Source organism: Melozone crissalis, unplaced genomic scaffold, assembly GCF_028551555.1.
Source record: "Melozone crissalis strain CALT ecotype California unplaced genomic scaffold, PUWL_Pcris_2 ptg000006l_1, whole genome shotgun sequence".
In the NCBI taxonomy this organism is placed as follows: Eukaryota; Metazoa; Chordata; class Aves; order Passeriformes; family Passerellidae; genus Melozone; species Melozone crissalis.
Window position 1 is genome coordinate 37,132,172 of NW_026535784.1, and position 22,587 is coordinate 37,154,758.

Consider the following 22,587-nt stretch of genomic DNA (forward strand, 5'->3'; position numbering starts at 1 on the left):
TCTTTCACATGTTCCTCCTAGGTGGTGTACCTCAAACTTGATAAACTGATTATTTGTTTCAGTCTTCACTAGAACCTTTCAGTTTGCTCTCTGTCATCTGGAAATGTATTTCTTCTACCACTGTCTGTTTTCTTATCTCTGTAAACAGAATGTGATATTTTGAAGTGTTGTGCTGAAAATAAAACACCTTTGAAATCTTTATGCTCAAGATGCAGGTCTATAAACAATAGTTAATGTTTACTTATCCTAGAAAATAAAAAATGAAAAGCACTAGCTTGGGGAGCCACAGTTGATACATTTTTAAGATAGCTGAAGTTTGGAATAACAAGATGCATGACATCATTACTGAAAAGTCATGCAAAACTGAATTTGAATTCTAATTAAAATTAATATACAAATCAAGTATGTTTTATGCTTAGATGTAATGGAGAATTATGAGTATGTTTCTAGAACATTGAAACTGTCTATGGATTTCCAAAGACATTTCATGTTTAACGTGGAGGTGGCCAGTTGTGCTTGTCATCTCAATAAATCTCATTCTTTGTTTATTTTTGATGGAGTAACAGCTCAGGGGAAGGAGGCTCACTGCCTCAGAAGGAGTGAGTGTTTTGCCTGTGTGTCAGTCAGATACAGAAATTGCTACAGCTGTTGCCTGATGTGGATTTTGGTGGAGGACAAGATGTAGCCACTGTCAGATGAAGGACAAGAGTCTCTCCTGATGTGGCTGTCTCACTGTCGTGTACTGAGGAGGAAACATCATGCAGACACTTTGTCTCTATTCTTCTGCTAGCAAATTGGCTTAGTTTTTGGAAATTGCCATTGTAGTGGTGGTTGGTGAAAATTTAGCTATCCAAGATTTATTCAGTACCTAGGATGTTGGGGTGATAGTAGGTAGAAAAAGGACACAATGGCAAGCTTGCTAGAATTCTGTCCTGTGACCATGACCATGTATGTTTGGACATAACTGCATTTGTACATGTTTTTTCCTGAATGAGTATGTCACATCTTGAGATTTTTTTCTTCTTATAATAAACCAGGCACAATCACAGTAAAAGACCCAAAGTACCTTGATTATGAAGATAAACGTAAAATACATCTTACAGTTGTGGCTGAAAATAGCTTCCGTTCAGTGTTCTGTGGAGTGACAGTTTTGATTCAAGATGTGAATGACAATACACCTAAATTTGAGCAAAGCTATTACAAAGCATCAATATGGGAAGGCCAGAGTCCTAAAACAGACATCATACAGGTAAGTGAAAGTATATCTTCCCAAGCACAGTGCTGTAGTTCGAAAGAAGTTTGGCTGATCTGTTAATTAGTACAATCCTGTTAGCTCTGTCTTGGACCATTCTGTCTTAAAAACTGGGGGTAAGGATCTTGGTGTTGCTACTAGTCTGCTTGGATATCTAAAATATTACATGATTCTTTCTTCTAGACCATATTTCAGATCAGATAATTCATTCAGGTCTGTTGAGCTGAAAGAGAATTCTGTATCTTCTGGGCAACTGTGCACCTGGAATTTAAATTCTCTTTTTAAAAAAATTCTGTTTCTATCTTCAAGCAATTGAAAAATACCATTCAAATCTGTGGTTATGGTTACAATATAGGCTGGGTCTTGTATTAATGCCTCTACTGAAAGGACTATAGCAATAAAAAGAATACTTTCTACTCATCAGACTAGTAGAGTCAAACCCAAGTGTTCAATTTGAAATCTGCTGCCTAAAGGGCAGCTTGTCTTAATTTAAATGTGCAAACACTTCTTCCTCTGAATGGGTCCATTCTCCCAAAATGTTTCCAGCTGGCTGTGTTAGAGCAAAAGAAGACATCAGTTGGACTAGAAGAACATATAATTTCCTCAGTACGTGTTCTTGCATTGCAAGTCAGGTCACGGTGAGGGTCATATTAGGTACTAAAGATATTCCCTCTCCAGAGAATAAATAAATGAAAAGCTCCAGGGCAAAGTGATTAGAAACTGATGGACATTCTATTTAGAGAAACATATGTCCAGGAATGGAGAAAAATCAAAAGGCAGTCAAACCAGATGTGTAATCAAAATTTTATGACAGAATACATTCTATTATGTTTCTTTTACTTAATCTGACTTGTTGCCTCTGCTATGTTTTGGATCCCAGATTCATTATAATGCTTGTTCAGCAACAAAAAAGTACAAAGATGACTCTTCAAAGAATAAGAGGACTCTTTGAGTAACCTGTTCACTGCTGCTGAATGTTCCTTATTCTGTTGGCCAATCTTTACAGATTGCCTCTGCCCTTTTTACATTTTCTGGTTGGTATTTTTAAGAGGTAATTATTGAAATATTCTGTGAAATCTCTGAAAACATAGTAGTTTAATTATTTTATCCTTTGTCTGTTTGTATAGCAGCAATACTTTAAAGGTCAGTTCTGTACCACTGAGAGAGTGCATTTTTATGTGCTCAACAGGGAGAGCATTCTAACAGCAACCTAATAGTAAAATGATTGCGTTCAGCCCTAATGCTTTATGTAGCTGAATTTCAAATTATTCATTCATGTGCAGCCCATTGCAGTTCACGAGCAGATTTTGTGACCTTACACAACACTCAAACTGGGGACAAAGATGATTTATTTAAATACTTGCAGTTGAAAGGAAAGTAATCAGAAATATCTGACTGTAGTATAAGGGTTTTCCTTCTGAAATCATGTTCTACTGTTTTTAATTAAGCCTCAGGTTTGCTCACAAACAGGTATTTGCAACTGACCTTGACAGTGGGCTGAATGGAGAAACCGAATACTCAATTGTATCTGGTAATGAAAATGCGACATTTCTAATTGATTCAGCACGAGGAATTCTAGCAACTAATACAGGCCTAGATTATGAAAACGCTTCATCTTACAGGTTTGTATTTAAGGTTCCCATAAAAATGTATTCTTTTTGTCTAGTCTAACTTGAGAATATTAATGTTACATATTTCATAGTTTCCTGTTGATATCCATTACCCACAGAACCTGGGTGCAAGCCAGACAGCACTGAGAACAGCTGTAAATCCATAGATTCTTGTGTAGTTACCAAATTTAGAGAAAGAAATATAGTCTAGTTTAATCAATGACAACACGTATTGATATAAGTGTGATTATTCACTATAGGAACAATGACAGTTCCTGGATTTTAGTTTATTAATAACTGTAGAACCATTCCCTCTCTGGAAATGTACTTTATAAAGACACAGTGAAAACACTCAAATCAAATCCAAGAAATAGGGATATTTTCTCATTTTTATTTGATAGAGAGTTCAAGGTTTCTATTCAATAATGTGATAAAGACTCTTTTTAAACTATTTCTATCTATAACCTGTCCTGCAGTAAGTATTAACTTTTTCCTGTTTTTCTGAAACTCTGAATAAATATGGCCAAGTGGACATGACAATTTTCCTTTATGGGTCATTCCATGGTTGGAATCAGAAAGCAAATAAATAATGCCTTGAAGGGAAAATATTACTATGAAGATTCATTAACAGACCGATTTTAAGTACTGCAGTCTCCACAAAAAGTAGTATTTCTGCGTATATGTCAGTAAAAATTACTTTTTTTTCCCATCTGGTATCAATTAAAATATTTGCACATTTTCCTGTCCTGTGGGACCTCAAAGTTTTAAACTTCCAGTAAGAATTCTTATGAATGAGAATAAGTTGTAGAAAACCACATTCAAGAATATTGATAGAGTATGTGGGGTTTTTTTTAGTATCAGGCTGATTTGATAATAATGTCCCCAAAATACTTTGTTTTAACTTAATACAAAGGACACTTAATTTGGAGGATTTTTTTCAGTTTTTCACTGAATCAAATACATCAAATCTGATTTTCATAAATTTAATACATTTTATTTGCAACTAATACTTTAAAAGAACACCTGGATTAAGTCCTTCAAATGAAGGATGTTTACTGTTGGTGAAATGTTCAACATGGGAGCATAATAATTCTCATGTCTCACTTTAAGTGGGAGCCTGATTTATTTCCCTATCTATGTTAAAATTCTAGACTTTCAGTTTGACAGTTTGTTCAGGGAATCTGTGGCTTCATATTCCTTCTCTCTAAAACAAGTTATTAATCTGGACATTGTTAGGTGAAAAGTGAATAGCAAAAGAAACTTTCAAAAGTATTTCCTGTTTGATGTCAAAATGTTACTGTTTTTTTCCAATTTGCAAGGAGTTGTTTATATATCTGAATTGAACATTTTCATCCCCAGAAGTTCTAAGTCCCTTACAACATGGTTTATAATGAAAGTGTTGACAGAACCTTAATTTTAATGCCTTGGCTAAAATGTTTTTATGAGAGGCTTTTTTTCCTGAAACCTTAGAAAGTGATTATTTTTAGTAAAATATTTCCATATGTATACCTACCAATTTTCATTCTAGAAAAAATACACTTTCTATATGGAATTATGCATGGTCACTGATTGAATACTAGCCTGCAATTTAAGTTATCTTCTGTTGGATCAGAAACCACAAGGATACCCAGAGTAGTGGTGGTGTGGTCAAGGAATGGAAATCCTGTAAACCACAGCTTGAGTTAAAGCCTTGGCATTCTATATTGTCAAGTGAACATTTAGGAAGTAAAATATCTGTTTGACACTTTTTAACTGTTACTTAGAAGAAAAATGGAGAAATAAGATGCTCAGAAGATCTTTGGGGAGGCAAAAAAAAAAAATATGGTGCAACATGAAAACAGTGTTAGTACATGAAACATTTAATTAAGATGCACAACTTTGACCTGTATATCCTTTAGCCTAACTCATTGTTTCCTTTTTTTACTTTTTCTTTTTAAGATCACCTCTTGAGTTAGATTTAATTTTGAATTCATTTCTGGAATCTCCCCCACTAGGAAGTGGTAAAGTCTTCCAAATAATCTCAATTTACATTTGCTTTTTATTGTTCAGAAGCTGCTTTCCATAAAGAGTAAACATTTTATCCATGTTTATCATGTTGCTGCTCACCATTTATTTGCTTCATTTTTTGTGGAAAGGTTGTTTACAGAATATACAACCCATCCTTATTTAGATGTGAAATGGAAGTTTAAAGTCATAACTCTTCTAATCTGACACATGATTTTGATCCCACTAAAATCAGTGGGAACTTTGCCATTGTCAAATGGTGCACGTATTCAGGGTTTTCACTTTATCACTTGCATTTATAATGCAATTGAAGGGCTACTCTGTGTCTGCAGGCATTCTGGCCGAATACCATTTTGGATGTTTTTGTATTTTCCAATTTCCTCATCCCTTTTGTCCCTTTATAAACAATGAAGAGAGTCAAGTTGTTTATAATGATAAGTTAGTACTAAGGTTTTAATTCCTGCTCTGAATTACCAATGGAAGAACTATGTCTTATTTGAAAGAGTTGCTCAGCCACTTACATTTGGTATGAAACTGGATTAAATGAGTACAGACAAACACTTCCTTTTCTTTGTATGATTTTACTATTCTTTTGCCATGTAGAATCTCCTGGACATTTTTCGTGCAAAACCAAAATGTAAAATGGTGCACAGTCAACCTTACAGAAAGAAAGAAAGATGTAATTTAAGAGTTGCAATGAGGAACAGAAGTGGCTATTCTTTTTGGGTTTAAAACTTCCCCTGCTTATAATAGTGGTGCATAATTCAGTGATTTCTGATCAAAAGTGACAATTAGTGCCTCCTTTAATTGTAGGTTGGTTGTACAAGCTGCTGATAAAGGAAACCCCAGACTCTCTGCTACAACTATTGTGAGGATACAAGTGTTAGATGTTAATGACAATGCTCCAGTTGTCCAACCACTAGGTGAAGTGGAGGTCCCAGAAAGTAAGTGTGAATGTACAGCTGTTTCCTTCCTAACTCCTATGGCTAGGAATTCTCAGATAGTGATTTAGTGCTTTTGGTCATTTGTGTAACCAAACAACTGCAGTAAAAATTATAATGGGTAGTATTAAAGCTGAAATATTAAAGCAAATTTTGATCTGCTTTTATTCTCAGAGTCATTATTTTTAATCTTTACGTATTGTGGATAGTTTGGAATAAAACCATAGGCTATTTAAAAGGAGTGAAAAATCTGCAGAAATACAACTTGAATCTCTTCATTTTCATTATTGTATTCTTCATATGTCTTTGATTTCTGCTCTTCTCCAATAAAAATGTTTGGTGTTAAAACCAGCATTGCTAGAAATGAGACGTTTTGAACTTCACTGTGATGAAAGAAATACTTCCTATAAATTTGAATGTAGTGTTGCACAAGCTCTATAGCTAAGTCCAATTGATGATCATTAAGCGAAGGACTCAGGACCTCCTGAGTTCTCAACCCAGCATGCATCTTGTGTGTTGTGTGACATTAGCTCAAATCTGCACAGCTTGAGTCCTGGGCCTGTAATTTTCAAATACAGGCATCTTACAAGTGAATGCATTAAGATACATAGCAGAAAAATTATAAACACCAGTACTCCTCTTAACAAAAGATATCAAGTTTGTCTTTTCTGATATATTTTAGTCTTTCCTAAGTTTACCTGCCACTGGTAATGACAAGTACAGAATTCATAGATGCACAGCAGCTCTAAACTACAGGTTACTTAATTAATATTTTGTATTCCCCTTAAGAACTTACTTTAGGACATGGCACAGTATTTTTGAGGCTTCATGCCCAAGGTATGTAAATGAGAAATGGTTTTGCTTCTGTTAGTTTCAGGCTTTATGAAATCATCACTAATAGGTTCAGTTTGCAGTCTCTGGTACTGTCAAATTGGCCCGTGACAAAAGCTGTCTGTATCCAGTTTCTCAATCTTGTAGGATTATACCTTGATCTCTTCATAATTTTGTGCCATGTAGGCCTGTCTGAAGGCCTTGTTTCTCTCTAGTGGCCTTCTCTTCATTTGGAAAAGCTCCAGAATTGCATTTGCTGGTTCTACACAGATCAGCGTCTCTAATGCCTCAGTTAAATATTCTTGTGGCATTGTTCAGTAAATACCTGTCACATAAATGCTTGTGGAAAACTATCTAAGTTCCTGCTCCTGGTGAAGAAACTGTTATGACTACACTGGATCTGGGAAAGTCTAAAGAAAATCCAAATTAAAATTGGGATACAGCACATACCTTTGAAGAAATACACTACTGTTTCCATGGCTTTTCTGGATACTGTGATTATTGTAATACACAAAGTTTGAATACACCAAAAGCTATACAGAAAGATTAAATATATCCAAGATCCAATATTGAAATAGGCAAAATCTTCAGAAATGGTAACATTATCTTTTAACTCTGACTTATTCTCAAAATGATTGTTTCAGATGCCCTGCCTGGTTTTATAGTGACTCAAGTGTCAGCAAGTGATGCAGACTCCAGGCCAGCACTTCAGTTTGGTTTTATTTATGATAAGAGTCCTGAAATGAAATTTGCCATCGATCAGCATACTGGTGTCATCATAGTGGTGGAACCATTAGATTTTGAAGAAACTGCTGTGTATACTCTGCATATCATAGTTTCAGATTCTGTGCATCAAACAGAAGCAGAACTCACCATCCTTGTTTTGGACATCAATGATAACCCTCCAGTGTTTATTCAAGATTTTTATCAGGTGGGAACATGGCAAATGAACAGTCTGCATGTGGTATCTTTCCATATAGGATGATAAATAGTAGGAGTGCTTGTTCATATTTGCCTTTGAATGCATGTGAGCACTGAGAATAAAGGTCTCTGCAAACTATTACTGAGCAGAAACAGAGCAGAGCTCTTTTAGGGACCTCCAGCCCCTTCCTAAGAATTCTGCTAAAAGCACTGAGGAAACTGCTCACTTTCAATGTGTGGTCTCTGTCTTCAGACGGCAATTGGTGTGAATGCTAGCTCATAAACCATGCATTCATCACTAGGAGTTACTGGATACAACCCAATCCAGTTTGGGTAGCAGAGTCCAGTGTTCAGAACTTCTTTCTTCTGAGAGAATGCTAAACAATTTGGTACCTTTATACTGACCCACTTACTAGGGCATGAATTTCTTCATTTTCAGTTACACAGCTCCACAGGTGTAGTAATTGCCTTTGTGGTAGATGATGCATGTCAAGTTTGCAATGTGTAATGCTGCCTTATGGCTATGGCACTCACCTAGGGAGTGAAGGATATGAGTTTTGACCTCCCCAATATCCCTTGAGACTGAGGAGGGTACAGAGCTCTGCTTTTGGACTCCTGGACAAGCATTTGAACTGGTACTGTTGTAGAAGTGAGGTTGTGCAACAGTGAAAGCAAACCTTTTTGTGACTATGGACAGCTGTGGGCCATAAAGAAAAGTGCAGATTAAAGAAAGTGGAGCATATATAAAATGGAATCATTGAATCCTAGCATAGTTTGGGATGCATGGCATCTACAAACATTATCTAGTCCAAGTGCCTGACTGCTTCAGGGCTGACCAAAAGCTGAAGCATGCTGTTAAGGGCATTGGCCAAATGCCTCTTAAACAAGGACAGGCTTGAGGCATTGACCACCTCTTGAGGAAACCTGTTCCTGTGCTTGACCACCCTCTATGTAAAGAAATGTTTCAGCCTCAGGAAGAGGAGGCTCAGTTTTACCAATATGTTTAAATACTAGCGTGGGCAAGTAAAGATGGGCAAACCAAAGTCATCTCTGTTGAAGGACAGGAGGCAGTGGGCACAAATGGATGCACAAGAAGTTCTGTTTAAACATCAGGAAACTTTTTTCTTTTTTTTTTTCCCCTTCAAACTCTAACAGTGATTAAGCATTGGCACAGGTTGTCCAGAGAGGCTGGGGCATCTCTATCTCTGGAGGTATTCAAAACTCAGCAGTATGTAGTCGTGGGCACCCTGTTTCAGGTGACCCTACTCTGACCAAGGATTACACCTTGCAGGTACCCAACAACCCCAGCCATTCTGGAACTGAGCTGTTTGACTTGGTGCTTTTTGTGTGTGGTAGATGTCCTCAGAGCCAAAAATATGAGGCACCACAGAAGACTTGGTTTTAATAATGCTCCATTTGTAAGTCTCAGACAGTTTGAGTAAAGAAACAAGTCTAAACATTTGGCCTAGTAAAGAATTTTCTACCTCTGAGCATTTGCAGGCACAGTAGTTTAGTCACTTTGATACCTCTGTGACAAATTGTAGACACCTGTGAAACTTTTGGGTGCCTGAGTGGACAGAATTTGTAAATTTTCCACTAAAAATCATAAATCCACATTCTGGAAAAAATGCATTATTAGTTACTCAATGATTTTTAGACTTTTATTTTCCTCAATCCTCATGCGTGTCTGATTTTGGAGAGTAGTTTAGGCAAGTACTTGCTTGTGCAAGTGCCAGAATTTTTGTTTTTGTAGATTGGAGCAGACCTTGTAGGGAGCATTATTAATTGATTAAAAACAGTGTAGCTTTATTTACTATTTTAATGTAAACTGCTGAGCTTCTCTTTCCACAGTCCTGATATTTTGATGTGTTGCTTGGCAAGTAAGATACACTGCTTCTTTTTTGGTTGATGATGTGTGTAATTCCATATTCATCATCTTGTATTTTTACCCTTTTATTGTTCCTTCAAATGTTTTCATATTTATGCTCCTCATATATAGCTTCATATATGTATGTGATTATTATATACATATAATCTCTCTGTTTAAATTAAACTAACTCTGAGTTATGACAGAGGTAGCTGCTATAGCATACTGTTAATTTGAAATTTGATTTATAAGGTGGAAGGAAACTTTGGTCACAAAAGTGCTGTATGAAACTTGAAACAATGAAAATTCTTAAAAAGGCAATGGATTTTCTTGGTTTCCTAGAAGAAAACAAAGGAAGTATTTTGAAAAGTCAAATTCTAGGAATAATCCAGTGGTAATTAAGTGGTCTAGTGCTGGACTTTTCAGGGTGCACATATTGGCTTTTTTATCATTCAGTCATATACTGCAGACTGTATTCCATGTATGGAAATGAAGGGGGTTTTGAAAGCAAAGGGAAAAGCTTTTAGTTGCAGTCCATAAGTGTACTCTTGAAAAAAGTGATTCATTTATTTTCTGAACTTGCTGTCATAATGAACTAGATGGATTTTACTACTGTTTAAAGCTTACTATGAATTTTGGCCATAATGAAGGCATAGTTTTCAATATCTCAACTCTTTCTGGTTTTGTCCCAGAAGAAAATGGGTAGGTAAAACTTCTTCCAAAGCTGGGAACTGTGTAGGTTTTACTGATAAGTTCAAATAAAGGCAAATTTTTTTAATATTTAAAATCTTCTATTAAGCTCTATTTTTGCTTTTTGTATCAGGTGAACTTGCCAGAGCTCATTTCTATGAATGCTACTCTTCTGACACTGTCTGCCATAGATAGGGATTCTGAACATAATGGAATGATTTCCTACAAAATCCTCTCTTCCTGTGAGGGATTTTCCATTGATCACAAGAATGGTGAGTCTGCATGGTATATTATTTCAGCTTTTTAAGTATAAATCAAAGAGTCCTATTCCTTTCTCACCTGTTGCCAGTGATTACTTGAGTTCTGGGAATTTGTGGTGGCCGAAGTCCAATGTGTTTTTGCAAAATCTGGCATTATCATTGAGGGACTATTGCATCAAAGACTGGAGTTCTCAGTTTGTCCCCAAACCATGCATATTTTTTCTGGTCTAAATGCAGTATGTGTATTTGATACTGCATCATTGAGGAGAGATCTTGCCTTCGCAGCATTATGATTTCGTAGAATCATCAAATAGTTTGGACATGATCTTTAATTGTCATCTAGTTCAATCCCCCTACAATGAGCAGAGACATCTTCAAATAGGTCAGGTTGCTCAGTGTCCTGTCCAACCCGACCTTGAATGTTTCTGGGGATGAGGCATCTACCACCTTTCTGGGCAATCTGTTCCAGTGTTTCATCATCCTCATAAAAAAAAAAATGTTCTTCAGATCTGATGTGAATTTACCCTCTTTTGGTTGAAAACCATTATCTTTAGTCCTATCATGAAAGGCCTTACTAAAATGTCTGTTCCCATCCTTACAAACCCCCTTTAGGGCCAAAATAAGGTCTCCCTGGAGCCTTCTCTGGGCCGAACTATCTCAGCCTTTTCTCAGGAGAGGAGCTCCAGTCCTCTGATCATTTTTATGGCTCTCCTCTGGACTCACTCCAACAGGTCCATGTGTTTTGTTTGCTGAGAACTCCATAGCTGGTAGCAGCACTCCAGCTGGACTTTAACAAGAGCAGAGGGATTGAATCATGTCCTCCTCCCTGCTGCCCACACTGCTTTTGGTACAGCCCAGGATACAATTGGCTTTCTGGGCTGTAAGTGCACATTGATGGGTCATGTCCAGTTTTCCACCTACTGGTACCTTCAAGTCCTTGTTCACATGACTGCTCTCAATCCCTTCCTCCCCCACCCCCTATCAATATCAAAAGTCAAAAGTTGCCTTGATTCATGTGCAGGACCTTGCACTCATCTTTATTAAACTTCATGAGGTTCATGGACCCACTTCCGCACCTTGTCCAGGTCCACCTGGATGGCATCCCATCCCTCAAGCACGTCAGCTGCAGCACTCACTTGGTGTAATCTGTAAACTTGCTGAGGATGCACTCTATCCCCACTGTCTGTGTCACTGGTATTAAACAGTACTGGTATCAGACCCCTGGGGTATGCCACTTGTCACTGATGTTCATCCAGACATTGACCCACTACTCTCCAGATGCAAGAGAGTAATTTTGTTGTGTACAGCCATTACAGCTGGGGTCATTTTCAAATATGACTGTTTAGAATCATCTTCTGGAATCTCATTTATTTGCCTGTGAAGTGTGGGCTTTTGTTAATTCTGTTTTATTTTCAGGTTCACTGTTTTCCACGGAACTAATTATGCAGCTGAAAAATATTTCCATTATTCATCTCCTGATAGAGGCCACAGATGGTGGCAGTCCCCCTCTGAGTGCAGTTACCTCCATAGAGGTGCGCATAGAAGATGTCAATAACTGTGCCCCTCGCTTCACAAAGGCTCTGTACAATCTCAGTGTGTGTGAGAATGCCTCAGTTGGAGAAAGTGTCCTCCTGTTCTCAGCCATTGACTGCGACTGGACACGTGACAACACGTTTGTTGAATATTCTATTATTGGTGGCAATGCTGAGAATTTGTTCTCCGTAGAAACAAGTGTCATTGGGTCAGAAACATCCTACAGACTTGTCGGCAGTCTTGTTTTGAGCAGTGCTCTTGACAGGGAAACAGCTGCTTCTCACCAGTTGGTTCTCCTTGCCTCTGATCGTGGAACACCCTCCTTGAATTCAACTGCTACAGTGCTAATAACTGTGCTGGATATTAATGATAACCCTCCAGTATTTAGCAGCCCAGAGTATCATGTTCATGTCAAAGAAAGCATCCCCATAGACAGTCATATCACGGAAGTTTCAGCAGAAGACCGTGATGCAGGCACTAATGCAGAAATCACTTATGCTATCATCTCTGGAAATGACAGAGGGCATTTTTACTTGGATGGTAGAACAGGATCTGTAAATTTGACAAAAACGCTGGATTATGAGGATGCCATGAAATTCACTTTGGTTATCCAAGCCACAGATGGAGGAACTGATGTAAAAAATATGGCTTTTGCTGTCATTCTTGTTAGTGTCCTAGATGACAATGATTATGCCCCGCTTTTTTTGTTTCCCAGTCTGAGCTGCACTGTCAGTGAAAATCTGCCTACCTTTTCTTTTGTGTGTGCTGTTTGTGCATTGGATTTTGATAAAGGCTCCTATGGGCACCTTACCTACTCCATTCAGTCTTCATGTTTGACTCATCGTGAAGCTGCTAGAGACCATGACATGTTCTTCATTGATCCTTTAACAGGAGATATTCATACAAAGCAAATGTTTGACTATGAAAGTCAAAATAGGTACTGTCTCATAATCCAAGCAAAAGACAAAGGCGATGCACTGGCTACCACTACAGTTCAGGTAGATATTGAGGGGAGAGATGAATTTGATCCAGTGTTTACACAAGAACATTATTTCTTTAATCTTCCTGAGAAGAATGAAGCAGGCCAGTTGATTGGTAGAGTGACAGCATCAGACAGTGATGGTGGACTGGATGGAGTTGTTCATTACTCCCTTCTAAAACCTTCTCCATTCTTTTCTGTGAATCAAACCAGTGGCAATATTTATTTGACTCAGACTGTTCACAGAAGGAAAAATGGCATCAAAAGGAATGATGATACTCTGAAATTGTTGGTAAGAGCTCATAGCCCTAAAGTTTTGTCAAGGTTCACAGCATGCACTGTTTTTGTGAATGTTTCCAATTCTCCTGAGAGTGATCCCACAGTGTCAGCACACAGCCTGACAGTGAGTGTTTCCATCTCACTGATGGTGTTTCTGCTGCTTGCCATCACTCTCATCATGCTTACTCTGAGACTTAAGCAGAAAGATCTGATGAATGCTTGTGTGAAAAGAAACCCAGTATCCTCCTCAGCTGCTGATGTGAATTCAATAAGAGAAGACGAGGACTGCCAGAAAATCCAAAGTACAGAGAGCAGTATGCTTCCCATGGGTGCTATAGCAAAATGGCTGAGCCTAGCAGGACTTGGAGAGGGGAAAGATGATGATGTCTCCTGCAGGCATTCAGACTCTAGTGGCCATGGTTCTGCTGAAGGAGAGGCTGCAGAGGACGAGGAAATCAAACGGATCTATGAGTGTCCTTGCAGAAAAAGCATTGGCTCAGCACTGAGCGAGCACGGCTCGCAGATGCCAGATTCGGGGATCCCAAGGCAGTCTGATCAGTTCTCCTATCATTCTGGAGAAACAGATGTCACAGCTACCATGCAAAGCATGGAGAATGTGAAGACCATTAAAGGAGAAAGCAGAGAAGAAGCCTGTGACACAGCCCATGCACACAAAATCTTGTCTCAAAAACTTACGGAAATTGGGATAAAAGAGGAAGGCACAATGACAGACCTCACAAGAGACTATGTCCTCATGCCAGATAGGAAAGACTCTGGGCATGATTTGCTTGCAACTGTTGGCACCTCAGATGAGGGTCTCAGAGGTGGTTATAACTGGGATTATGTGCTCAGCTGTGAACCCAGATTTCAACCTCTTGCCTCAGTGTTCAATGATATTGCAGAACTGAAAGATGAAAATGTTCATATTCACAGCTTCTCTCAGGAGAAGAAATCTCTTGTTTTCCCTCCTCCCTTGATAACATCAGTAGCACAGCCTGGCATAAGGACAGTGCCACCAAGAATGCCAAATATAACATCAGGGCAAGCTTTTAATAAATGCCCTTATTCTCCCATTATCCATTATCATGGATACCCTCCACCAACCATGACCCCCAGGTTTTCTCCTACTCTCTCTTTACTTACCATGCAGACACCTTCTGCTTCTCCAGTAATGTCTGATGGGAAAATGATAGGAACATGTCTTATTGATCCAAGCTACGAACTTGCAACAGAAGAAGAAATTCAGGTCTAGGTTATTAACTGACAGTATTTTATGGTAAAAAATATGGCTTAAAATGTATTTTGTTACTTTTTAACAGCAAAATATGCCTGTCAGAGCTTCATCACCAGTATTCTTTCTGTTTTCATGAGCCTAAAAAGTTAAAATATAAAGTAGTCAGAAATTTGGTAACTATACTTCTTGTTCTTCCCAGAATACACTGTGAGACCACGAGGCTTCTCTTTCAGTTCACAACTGTGGTTTCTATGTAAAACACGCAACCAAGTGCCTGATAACCAATTTGACCAATTTTACAATTTTTCTTATAAAATACATTAATAACAAACAAATGGAAGCAATTATTTATTGTGGAAAGCATTTGTTAGCATACTGGTGGGTTCTGACTGATTCTGTGGTGGTGTTAGAGGAGAGTACTGGAGGGATGTGTAAGTACAGCAGGTGTGGCGGTGGAAAAAGGATAAAACTTGGGTTCCTACTGAGCTCTTTCTCTAGTGTTTACCCGGGTTTCCCACATTTCAGCCTGTGGGTCCCAACGATCTGTTTGGTCTGGTGTGGCAATGGCTCCTCAGTGGGCTTTCTTAGCTATCTTCGTGGAACCCAGGTTCTGTGCACCTTTTGTTTATCTCCTGCTTTAAAGCCAGCAAGTCACAATAATCTGAATAATGGATGACCTTTGGAAAACAGAATAATCAGTGAAAAGATAAAAGCAACCATCTTCTCTATTACTATTTTGTTGCATTACAGGGGGCACCCTGGGGCTCAGGCAGCTGTAAGAACAGTGTTACAGTCCTGAAGGTTGGGTATGCCTCCACCCTGGTCTTGGTTCTGTGCTGGACCAAAGATCTCTGCAAGACCAGATAATCTGGCCTTGTTTGTTGTATGTATCATACACATGGCATTTTGTGTACGTATGTATATCCAGACACATACACGTGCTGTGTATGCTTGTATATTGATCAATAAAATACACAGACAATACATCTAGAATAACTCTGGTTTTTCTTCAATGTATGTTCCAAAGTCCTTTGCATCACACGTAGACGTGTGTAATTGGTGCCTATAGGAGTCTGCTACTACAAGCTGGATGTATACAGAGTTATATATTGTACAGGTCATAACAAGTGGAGGGAAAGCATGCAGTATGGTTAGGCTGAGTGATTTTGTGGGATCAATAGCATGTGTGCAGTGGCTGCTTTTCCTCAAGCATGCATGTCAACAATTGCAGCCTGTGGGCTCATAACCAGTCTTTGAATAAGATCCTATTTCTGAGGCTACACTGACACTGTACATCTTGCACACGCAACAGGATCCATGATGCTATGTGTCTTTTAAAGCTGGCATTTGTTCTTTGTACTGCCATGGAGTTGGAAATGAGCTAAGGAATTCATTAGGACAGATAAATTTTACTAAGAAAGAAGATGGGATGGTAAGTTTTATAGTCAGACAAAAAACTGTGCTAGGGAGAAGAAAGAAAAAAGAGGAATTCATTACCTGTTCATATCTAAACACAGAGATTCAATTAAAGGACATAATTTCAGAATGAATGTTGTTCTCTGCTGTCAACACTCTGCCTGTTGGCATTATGTATACAGCCTGATTGGCTTTAACTTATATGTGTGAAGTTGTAAAGTAATTTCTAATATACTGAAAGGTGTCCTTTGGCTGTTGACTTCTGTGCAGTTATAGTATCAGGAGGCACACAGAGCTACCTTTTCTAGTGAAGTCAACAACTTCACTAATTTGATTTTAGTTTCAGATGGTCATGGACAAGTGGCAGCTATTGCTCTGGTGAGCAATGAGCACGTGCCATCCTTAGAGGGGTCACCTTTTCAGCATGGGATCAGTGGAAGAATGAATGCTTTATACAGCAAAATTGTTTCATCCTTCACATTGATGGATATGAAGCAGGTAACAAGGCCTTCATTTCATGTATACAGTCTAGGCTAATGGATGAGTAGCTTTTTCTTTGCTAATATGGCTCTTACAAATGTTCTAATGCTATTAGCATTAGAAATCATTAGAAAGCATCACTAATCATATTTAGGGGACAATATTTGGACCTCACCTTGCTAATGGGTGCCCACCTCCTAGAGTTCTTGAAAAACAAGAAAATTGTTTGTTTGTGCATTTTTAGCTCCTTCAAATTCAGCTTGTTTTTGATGCCTTTCTAAGAAGATTTAATATGATTTGCATCCTATTTATCAAGCGCATGATATAACCAATGAATACTTTGTGCTCCATTTAAGTGTTACAGCAATCTTTTCATTGTTTCTTAAGTATTTATTGATTTTCTTTTTTATCAAATGGGAAACAATGCTTAGCTGATATATTGTTGTGTCATATATAGTCAAGCTCCAAAACTTCAACATTGAAACAAGTGTCTGCAATAAATCATGCACAGTTCTTTTAACCTTACTGGTTTTTTCCCTAAGTAAACAGTATAACTTTTATAATTTACCATGACTTTAATATTAGCTTGCCTTGAAGAGGCTGTGTTACTTTGCAATTCTGCACACCAGTTTTAGCACTTTGGAGAAGGTACAGAACTTGTTAGTGGAAAATCATATTAAGCTCAAAAAGCATAAGCTATAAAATAAAAGACAGTTGTCTCTTCTGGAATTTTGGCTGCCTGCCTTCTGGATTTGCTTGTTGGCAGCCTTGAAAACACTGGTGTAAATCACTACCAAATGGATATAAAAATTCCATCTACCGGTAGTAATTGTTCTATAGACGTTCAAGCAGATTTCTGTGCAAAGAGAAATAACCTTCATATTTTTGGGGAATCCGTTATTTACAGATTATAACGTTGTAGGCCTGTTTTCTAAAATGATACTAAAAACACCAGTTACCTTCACAAGTCTGTATTTATTTTGTATTTTATCTTCAGCTGACGACAAATATTATTTCTAAAGCAGTTTTAGGTTAAAATAGTTGTGATAAAAATGAACCTTTGTTGCTAAATCTATTGCACTGACATTTCTTAGTATCATTTACATTTGGTAGCCATCCATCCTCTGTGCTGCATGTCACTTCTTTTCTATAACTGACATGTAGCTTGCTGAAAACTATATTTAACTGTTCTCTTTGGGACATCTATAAACTGCAAACATGCTGTCCTGACCAAAAAAAAAAGTTACTAGAACATCAGCTAGTACCAGACTGACAATTGTGCCCAATAATATAATATAGCTTCATACTTCTTCAGCACAAAGACCAGTTGGCAATCCAGTTGGCCACCATAGGCATGTGTGAGGCCAGTGGGATTAGACCTACTCCAATGGCAGTGCCTACATTGCTCCCTGAAAACCAGCCCTCTGGGGGTGAATAACACAGAGGAATTGAATCCTTGCAGGAAGGGAATTACACTGGTTGGCTGCAAATGGAAGGGGGTGTTCCCTAAAACCTTGTAAAAACACTAATTGGAATAGGAGGCAGTTGTGACTTTGTAATTGAATATACTGTGGTGGGAGGTTTATTTTTAGGATTTGGCTTGCTTGGCAAGTGAAATCGCTTTGGAGCTTCTTGCTCTTAGTGTCTGTCACAACAGAACCGACTCACCATGGCAATATGTGGCTCAGTTGCCTGTAGAAGATCTGGTTGCAATAAATAAAGTGTTGCAGAATCGAATTGAGTATAGTTTTGGGTGCCTCATAGTTGCTAGTTCTGTTAGCTGTTTGCTAGCACGTATGGAAAGCCTAATGTATATTCAGTCTGTGCATGGCTTTGTATGTTCAGAACTCATTCAAAAAGCTGCAGTCTGACACCAAAATCCTCGTGGTGGCTTTGAAAATTCCTCCATAAATACGTACAACATTTAAAAAACACTGGAAAAAATGTGGATGCCTAAGCAAAAGAAAAGGGGCCTTATAGAAGGGAAAAAATGGAGATCTAAAACTTTTTGGTCAAGACTTGCACTTTACATTGCTGCTAGGACTATTCCTCATAAAACATCAGATGCTTTTTTCCTGTAATGTGTAAAAAGTAATAGAAGAGCATCTGTAAGGAATACCGAGGGGCAGCAGGGTAGGCTAGAATTACAAAATTATTCTGTTTCTTGACACTTATGAGTTATTTGAACAATGAAGAAAGTACCAAATCCTTTAGCTCATGATAGTCACAAAAATCACAATTACTGCCTTGTTACTATATAAATGTTTAACTGACCCTAATAAGTCCTGTACTGGATGAAGCATTAGGAGCCAAACCATATGCCTGAAAATGCAAATGTCCTAGTAAAGGGCTGAAGGAATCTATCATGGTTTTCAAAACTTCAAATGAAAATCTCATTACAATTAGAAAACTCAGATTTCTTGACTATCATGTTTAAAACAAGGTATTTCTGCCCTAGAAACCACACTGAAAACTGTCAGTCACATCTGTGTAGCCTTATCTTCTTGAAAATAGTCTTATGTTTTACACTTTTTTTGAAAGTTAGTATTTATATAATGTGGGTTACTTTCCCTAAAACTTCATGATGATTGCCTATGGAAAGCTCTCAGAAAACTCAGAAAATGGAAGTTAAGCTGTTGATTGTGAGAGCTGTTCAGCTGCCATTAACTGTTGCATAGAAGTGACTTTTCAGAGTGGCTGGGGGTAGATGGTGCCTACTCACTAACTCGGCCTGGGGGAATACCTGGCTGTTGCCTGTATCCAGCTCCACCATTTTGTTGGAAACTTTTTGTGGGAAACTTTTAAATGGGAAACTCAACAGAGTTTCCAAAATGGTGTTACTGGTGCCATAGCCAAAAGAAAAGAGTAGCAAGTCAAACTTGTTTTGTTGACCTCTGAAAGTTCTGTCTCAAGCCCCATCTTGCTGGCTGCAGACTACTTTCCAGCATCTCCCTTTTAACAAACTGTAGATTCTATTTAATTTCAAAGAGGTTTTTTTTAAATACTGGGTTCTGATCCAACATCCCAAGACTTCTTCCACTGATTTAACTGGGACTTGAATAAAAAATGCACTTAGAAGAAATGAGCAACATATGTGTTGCTGATGCTCCTGCAAGAGTCAGTGGCAGTGGAGAGCTGGCTCCCCAGTGTGCAGGGCTGTAAACCTTCAGGAGGGAGCATTGAGAGAAGAGAAATAGAGAGCCTAAAAAATAGTAGAACCAGCCATGGGGCAGGGGGCTGGGATTTGGAGGGGAGCTCCTCTGTGCTTCCAGGTGATTGATGCAAACCTTGCTTTATATGCTTATTTTGGAGCAACTTTTAGAGAAATCTGGGAAGGTCTGTAAGGGAAAGGTCATTTACTGTTTCCCTATTCTTCTTTTATGTAAACTACAGTTGGCTGCCGGATTTGCTACTGATTTTACTGGATACACAAAATAATTACACCTTCAGACAAAGATTTCTCTACTTTTCTTCTCTACCTGTCTACTTGAGATCTAGTACAGGGTTGAATTAGTCTTCAAAATTATCCTAGTTACTGTTAAGGTAAACAGGAAGGATTTGGGAATTGTTGAGTGGTTGTTGGGGATTTATCTGGGTTTTGGGAGATTTTGTGGCATTGGTTTTTGATTGTGTTTTTTGAGACATGCACATGTTTTTTCAGTTTTAGACTGAAATCTACAGCTTTTGAACTTTCAAATCTGTCTTCTGTCACACTATGGAGCATCTCGTGCCATTGGCTGATCAAATATTCACTGGGTAGAGATTGGTAAATTTCAGCAGCCTACTCTTTTCTCTGGCAATAGAATTGCAGTAAACTGTATTTAATTTTGTTGCTGAATGTCATAAACTCTAGGCTTGATCGCTGATATGTTTGAACTCCCCACTTTTCCTTCAGATTTTTTCCATATGTAGCTAAAATGTTTCACTGTTCACCATTTTCAGCCCTCACATACTTCTTTTAACTTAGTTTTAATAACTGAAAATTGAGCATTCTGATCCCTAAGCACTTAAGGTGTGGAGCCAAGTTGTGAATATTTCCTGTTAAAAGAATGTGGTGTGTTCTATCATTATAATTAGAGATAAATGCAGGTTTAGTAACACAAGCCTCCTCTTACCAATTGTTTTTGTGTGGGGTTTAATAAAGTCTTCTGTGATTTGCAGAGTTAAATAGTGAAGTTTATAGCCCAAAGACAAAAAGCAACAAGGAGATTTGATTACTGCAACTAGTGCAAAGGTGAAATGACGAAGCAAGGAGGACATCTTGATAACCAAATTTTACAATATGATAGTGAGTAAAAGGCCTATCCAGTTAACCCACATGCTTGAGACCTTGACTCCTTAGGAGTATCTTGTGTTGATACTGCAAGGTAATACTTTGGGGAGTGCAGGCCTGCTAGTCCTTTGTTACAGTTCTTTTGTTTTGTAGCAATGATAATTCTCACGTGTATAAACAAAAGTGCCTGATACTGTATCCCATGGCAGAATTAGTGATGCCTTATGGCAACAATGGGAACTGAAGCAATGCCATCAAACCCGTCACTCACTGAGCTTCTTAGTTTACAAAAAAACCTGCCTAAAATAAATAATGAAAAGAGAGATTTTGGGGTATATTTCCTAAGAAAGAAATTAATTATGAATCTGGGCAAAATCTTTGAAGAGACTGCTGATTAAATTCCTTTGAAATGTATATGTATTTGTTTACTGGGTGACTCTCCTCAGCAGAGAGGTTGTGAGTGTCAGCAATGGAGAGATGAAGGTTTACAATAGAGAAGATGGGATAAACTGGAGTTGAATGGAAGAGCAAAGATACATAACTGACATAGAGAAGATCTCGGTTAGTGAGGACTCCCTACTAGAGAGAATTGAGTACTTGACAGCTCAGCTGTTTTGGAAATTAATGTTGTGTTCTGAGAAACCAAAAAGCTTCTTCACTCATTTGCAGTCTCCTGACAAATGACACTATCTGCTGGAGTCTGTCAAGGACAGTGATGAAAAGCTGGGGCCTCAGGACCCTGCAGTCTAGATGACTGTCCTGGTTCCAGCCAGGACAAGGTTAACTTTGGCAGTAGCCAGGAGGAGCCAATATTGTCGATTGTCGGGTGGTTTTTTTCCATGTGAACAGTTTCTTTTCTTATACCCTCCATTGCCAGTATTGTTACTGTTCCTTTTCTTATCCTATTGCTCTTTCCAGTAACTTGTTCTTGTCCCAACCTTTGTTTTTTGCCTTTAATTCCTTCAATTCTCCTCTCCGTCCCAACACAGAAGTGAAGGTGGAGAGGGGAGTGAGCAGCAGTGTGGGAGCACTAAACTGGAGAACACCATTCCTACAGCATGACAATGACCTTCAGCAGAGTTCTGCTGATCAGCCAAGCAGAGGGAAAGAATAGGGGAAGACCGTGTGGAGAAGGTCACACATATGATTTCTCAAGCCTGGTTGAGTTAAATAGAAGAGAAAAGTCAGGTGAGGAGGTGAGATGAGTTCCAATTGTAATTATTCCAGTACAAAAAATGCTCATTGTCCAGGTAGAGCACATTTTGGTTGGTTACAGAGTCTGCTGTAGCCTCTAAGGTTGATTTAGGGACAGATATATATGGACACATAGGATTTTCTGTAACTGTACTGGTGGGGCATTTTCTGTAATAACATATATATGGCTGGTAAACAGATACTGCCAATTATATAGAGCTAACACACTTATTCACATAGTTATTGACAAAAGGTGATCTGTATTAATTTTTATTTTCATAAAAATTTGCATGCTATAGAAAACTTTACTGTGGAAAACAAACTTGTATCTGCAACCAAACGTTACTTTGGTTAAAATAAAAAAAAAATTAAAAGCCTATTCCAAAGAAAGGAGGAAATAGGTCTGTGACTAGGAATTACTTCTATACAACATTAACTACCTAGCAAAGTGATTACTTCTGAATGGGCTAATTTGAATATCTGAAGCTGTTCTGCCACTTTCTTTGCTCCAGCTAACAGACTCAAAGTTCACTAGCTCAAGTGGAACATCACACTGACACAGCTACGCTACCCACGAAGGCTTTGATCATATTCCCTACTGTGTTGTATAAGCTAAATTCTAGGATTACTGACTTCAAAGAACAAACTTTCATAAATATAGAGGTGAAGGCACTGGGACACAGCAGTCTGAATGCTCAAGAGGTTTAGAATTGTATCAAGCCAAATATGTGAACATTAACTGGAACTATCTGGATAGCAAAGATTTTTCAGGGCAAAAAAACCCCATGGGGTATGGACTGTCCAGTAAGAAGTGCTTATGTTT

The 22,587-nt window shown here is 38.2% G+C and overlaps 1 protein-coding gene across 1 annotated transcript in view; it reads left to right on the forward strand.

Annotated features, from left to right (window-relative positions):
- The window catches only part of DCHS2 (dachsous cadherin-related 2), a 103,594-nt gene extending 88,926 nt beyond the window's left edge, over positions 1–14,668 (forward strand). The window contains exons 15-20 of the mRNA XM_054295363.1: positions 1,038–1,249; positions 2,723–2,874; positions 5,680–5,810; positions 7,283–7,569; positions 10,250–10,388; positions 11,793–14,668. Of these exons, the coding sequence (XP_054151338.1) occupies positions 1,038–1,249; positions 2,723–2,874; positions 5,680–5,810; positions 7,283–7,569; positions 10,250–10,388; positions 11,793–14,419 (3,548 nt within the window). The 3' untranslated portion in view covers positions 14,420–14,668. The remainder of the gene's footprint in view (positions 1–1,037; positions 1,250–2,722; positions 2,875–5,679; positions 5,811–7,282; positions 7,570–10,249; positions 10,389–11,792) is intronic.
- Positions 14,669–22,587: the final 7,919 nt, after the last annotated feature.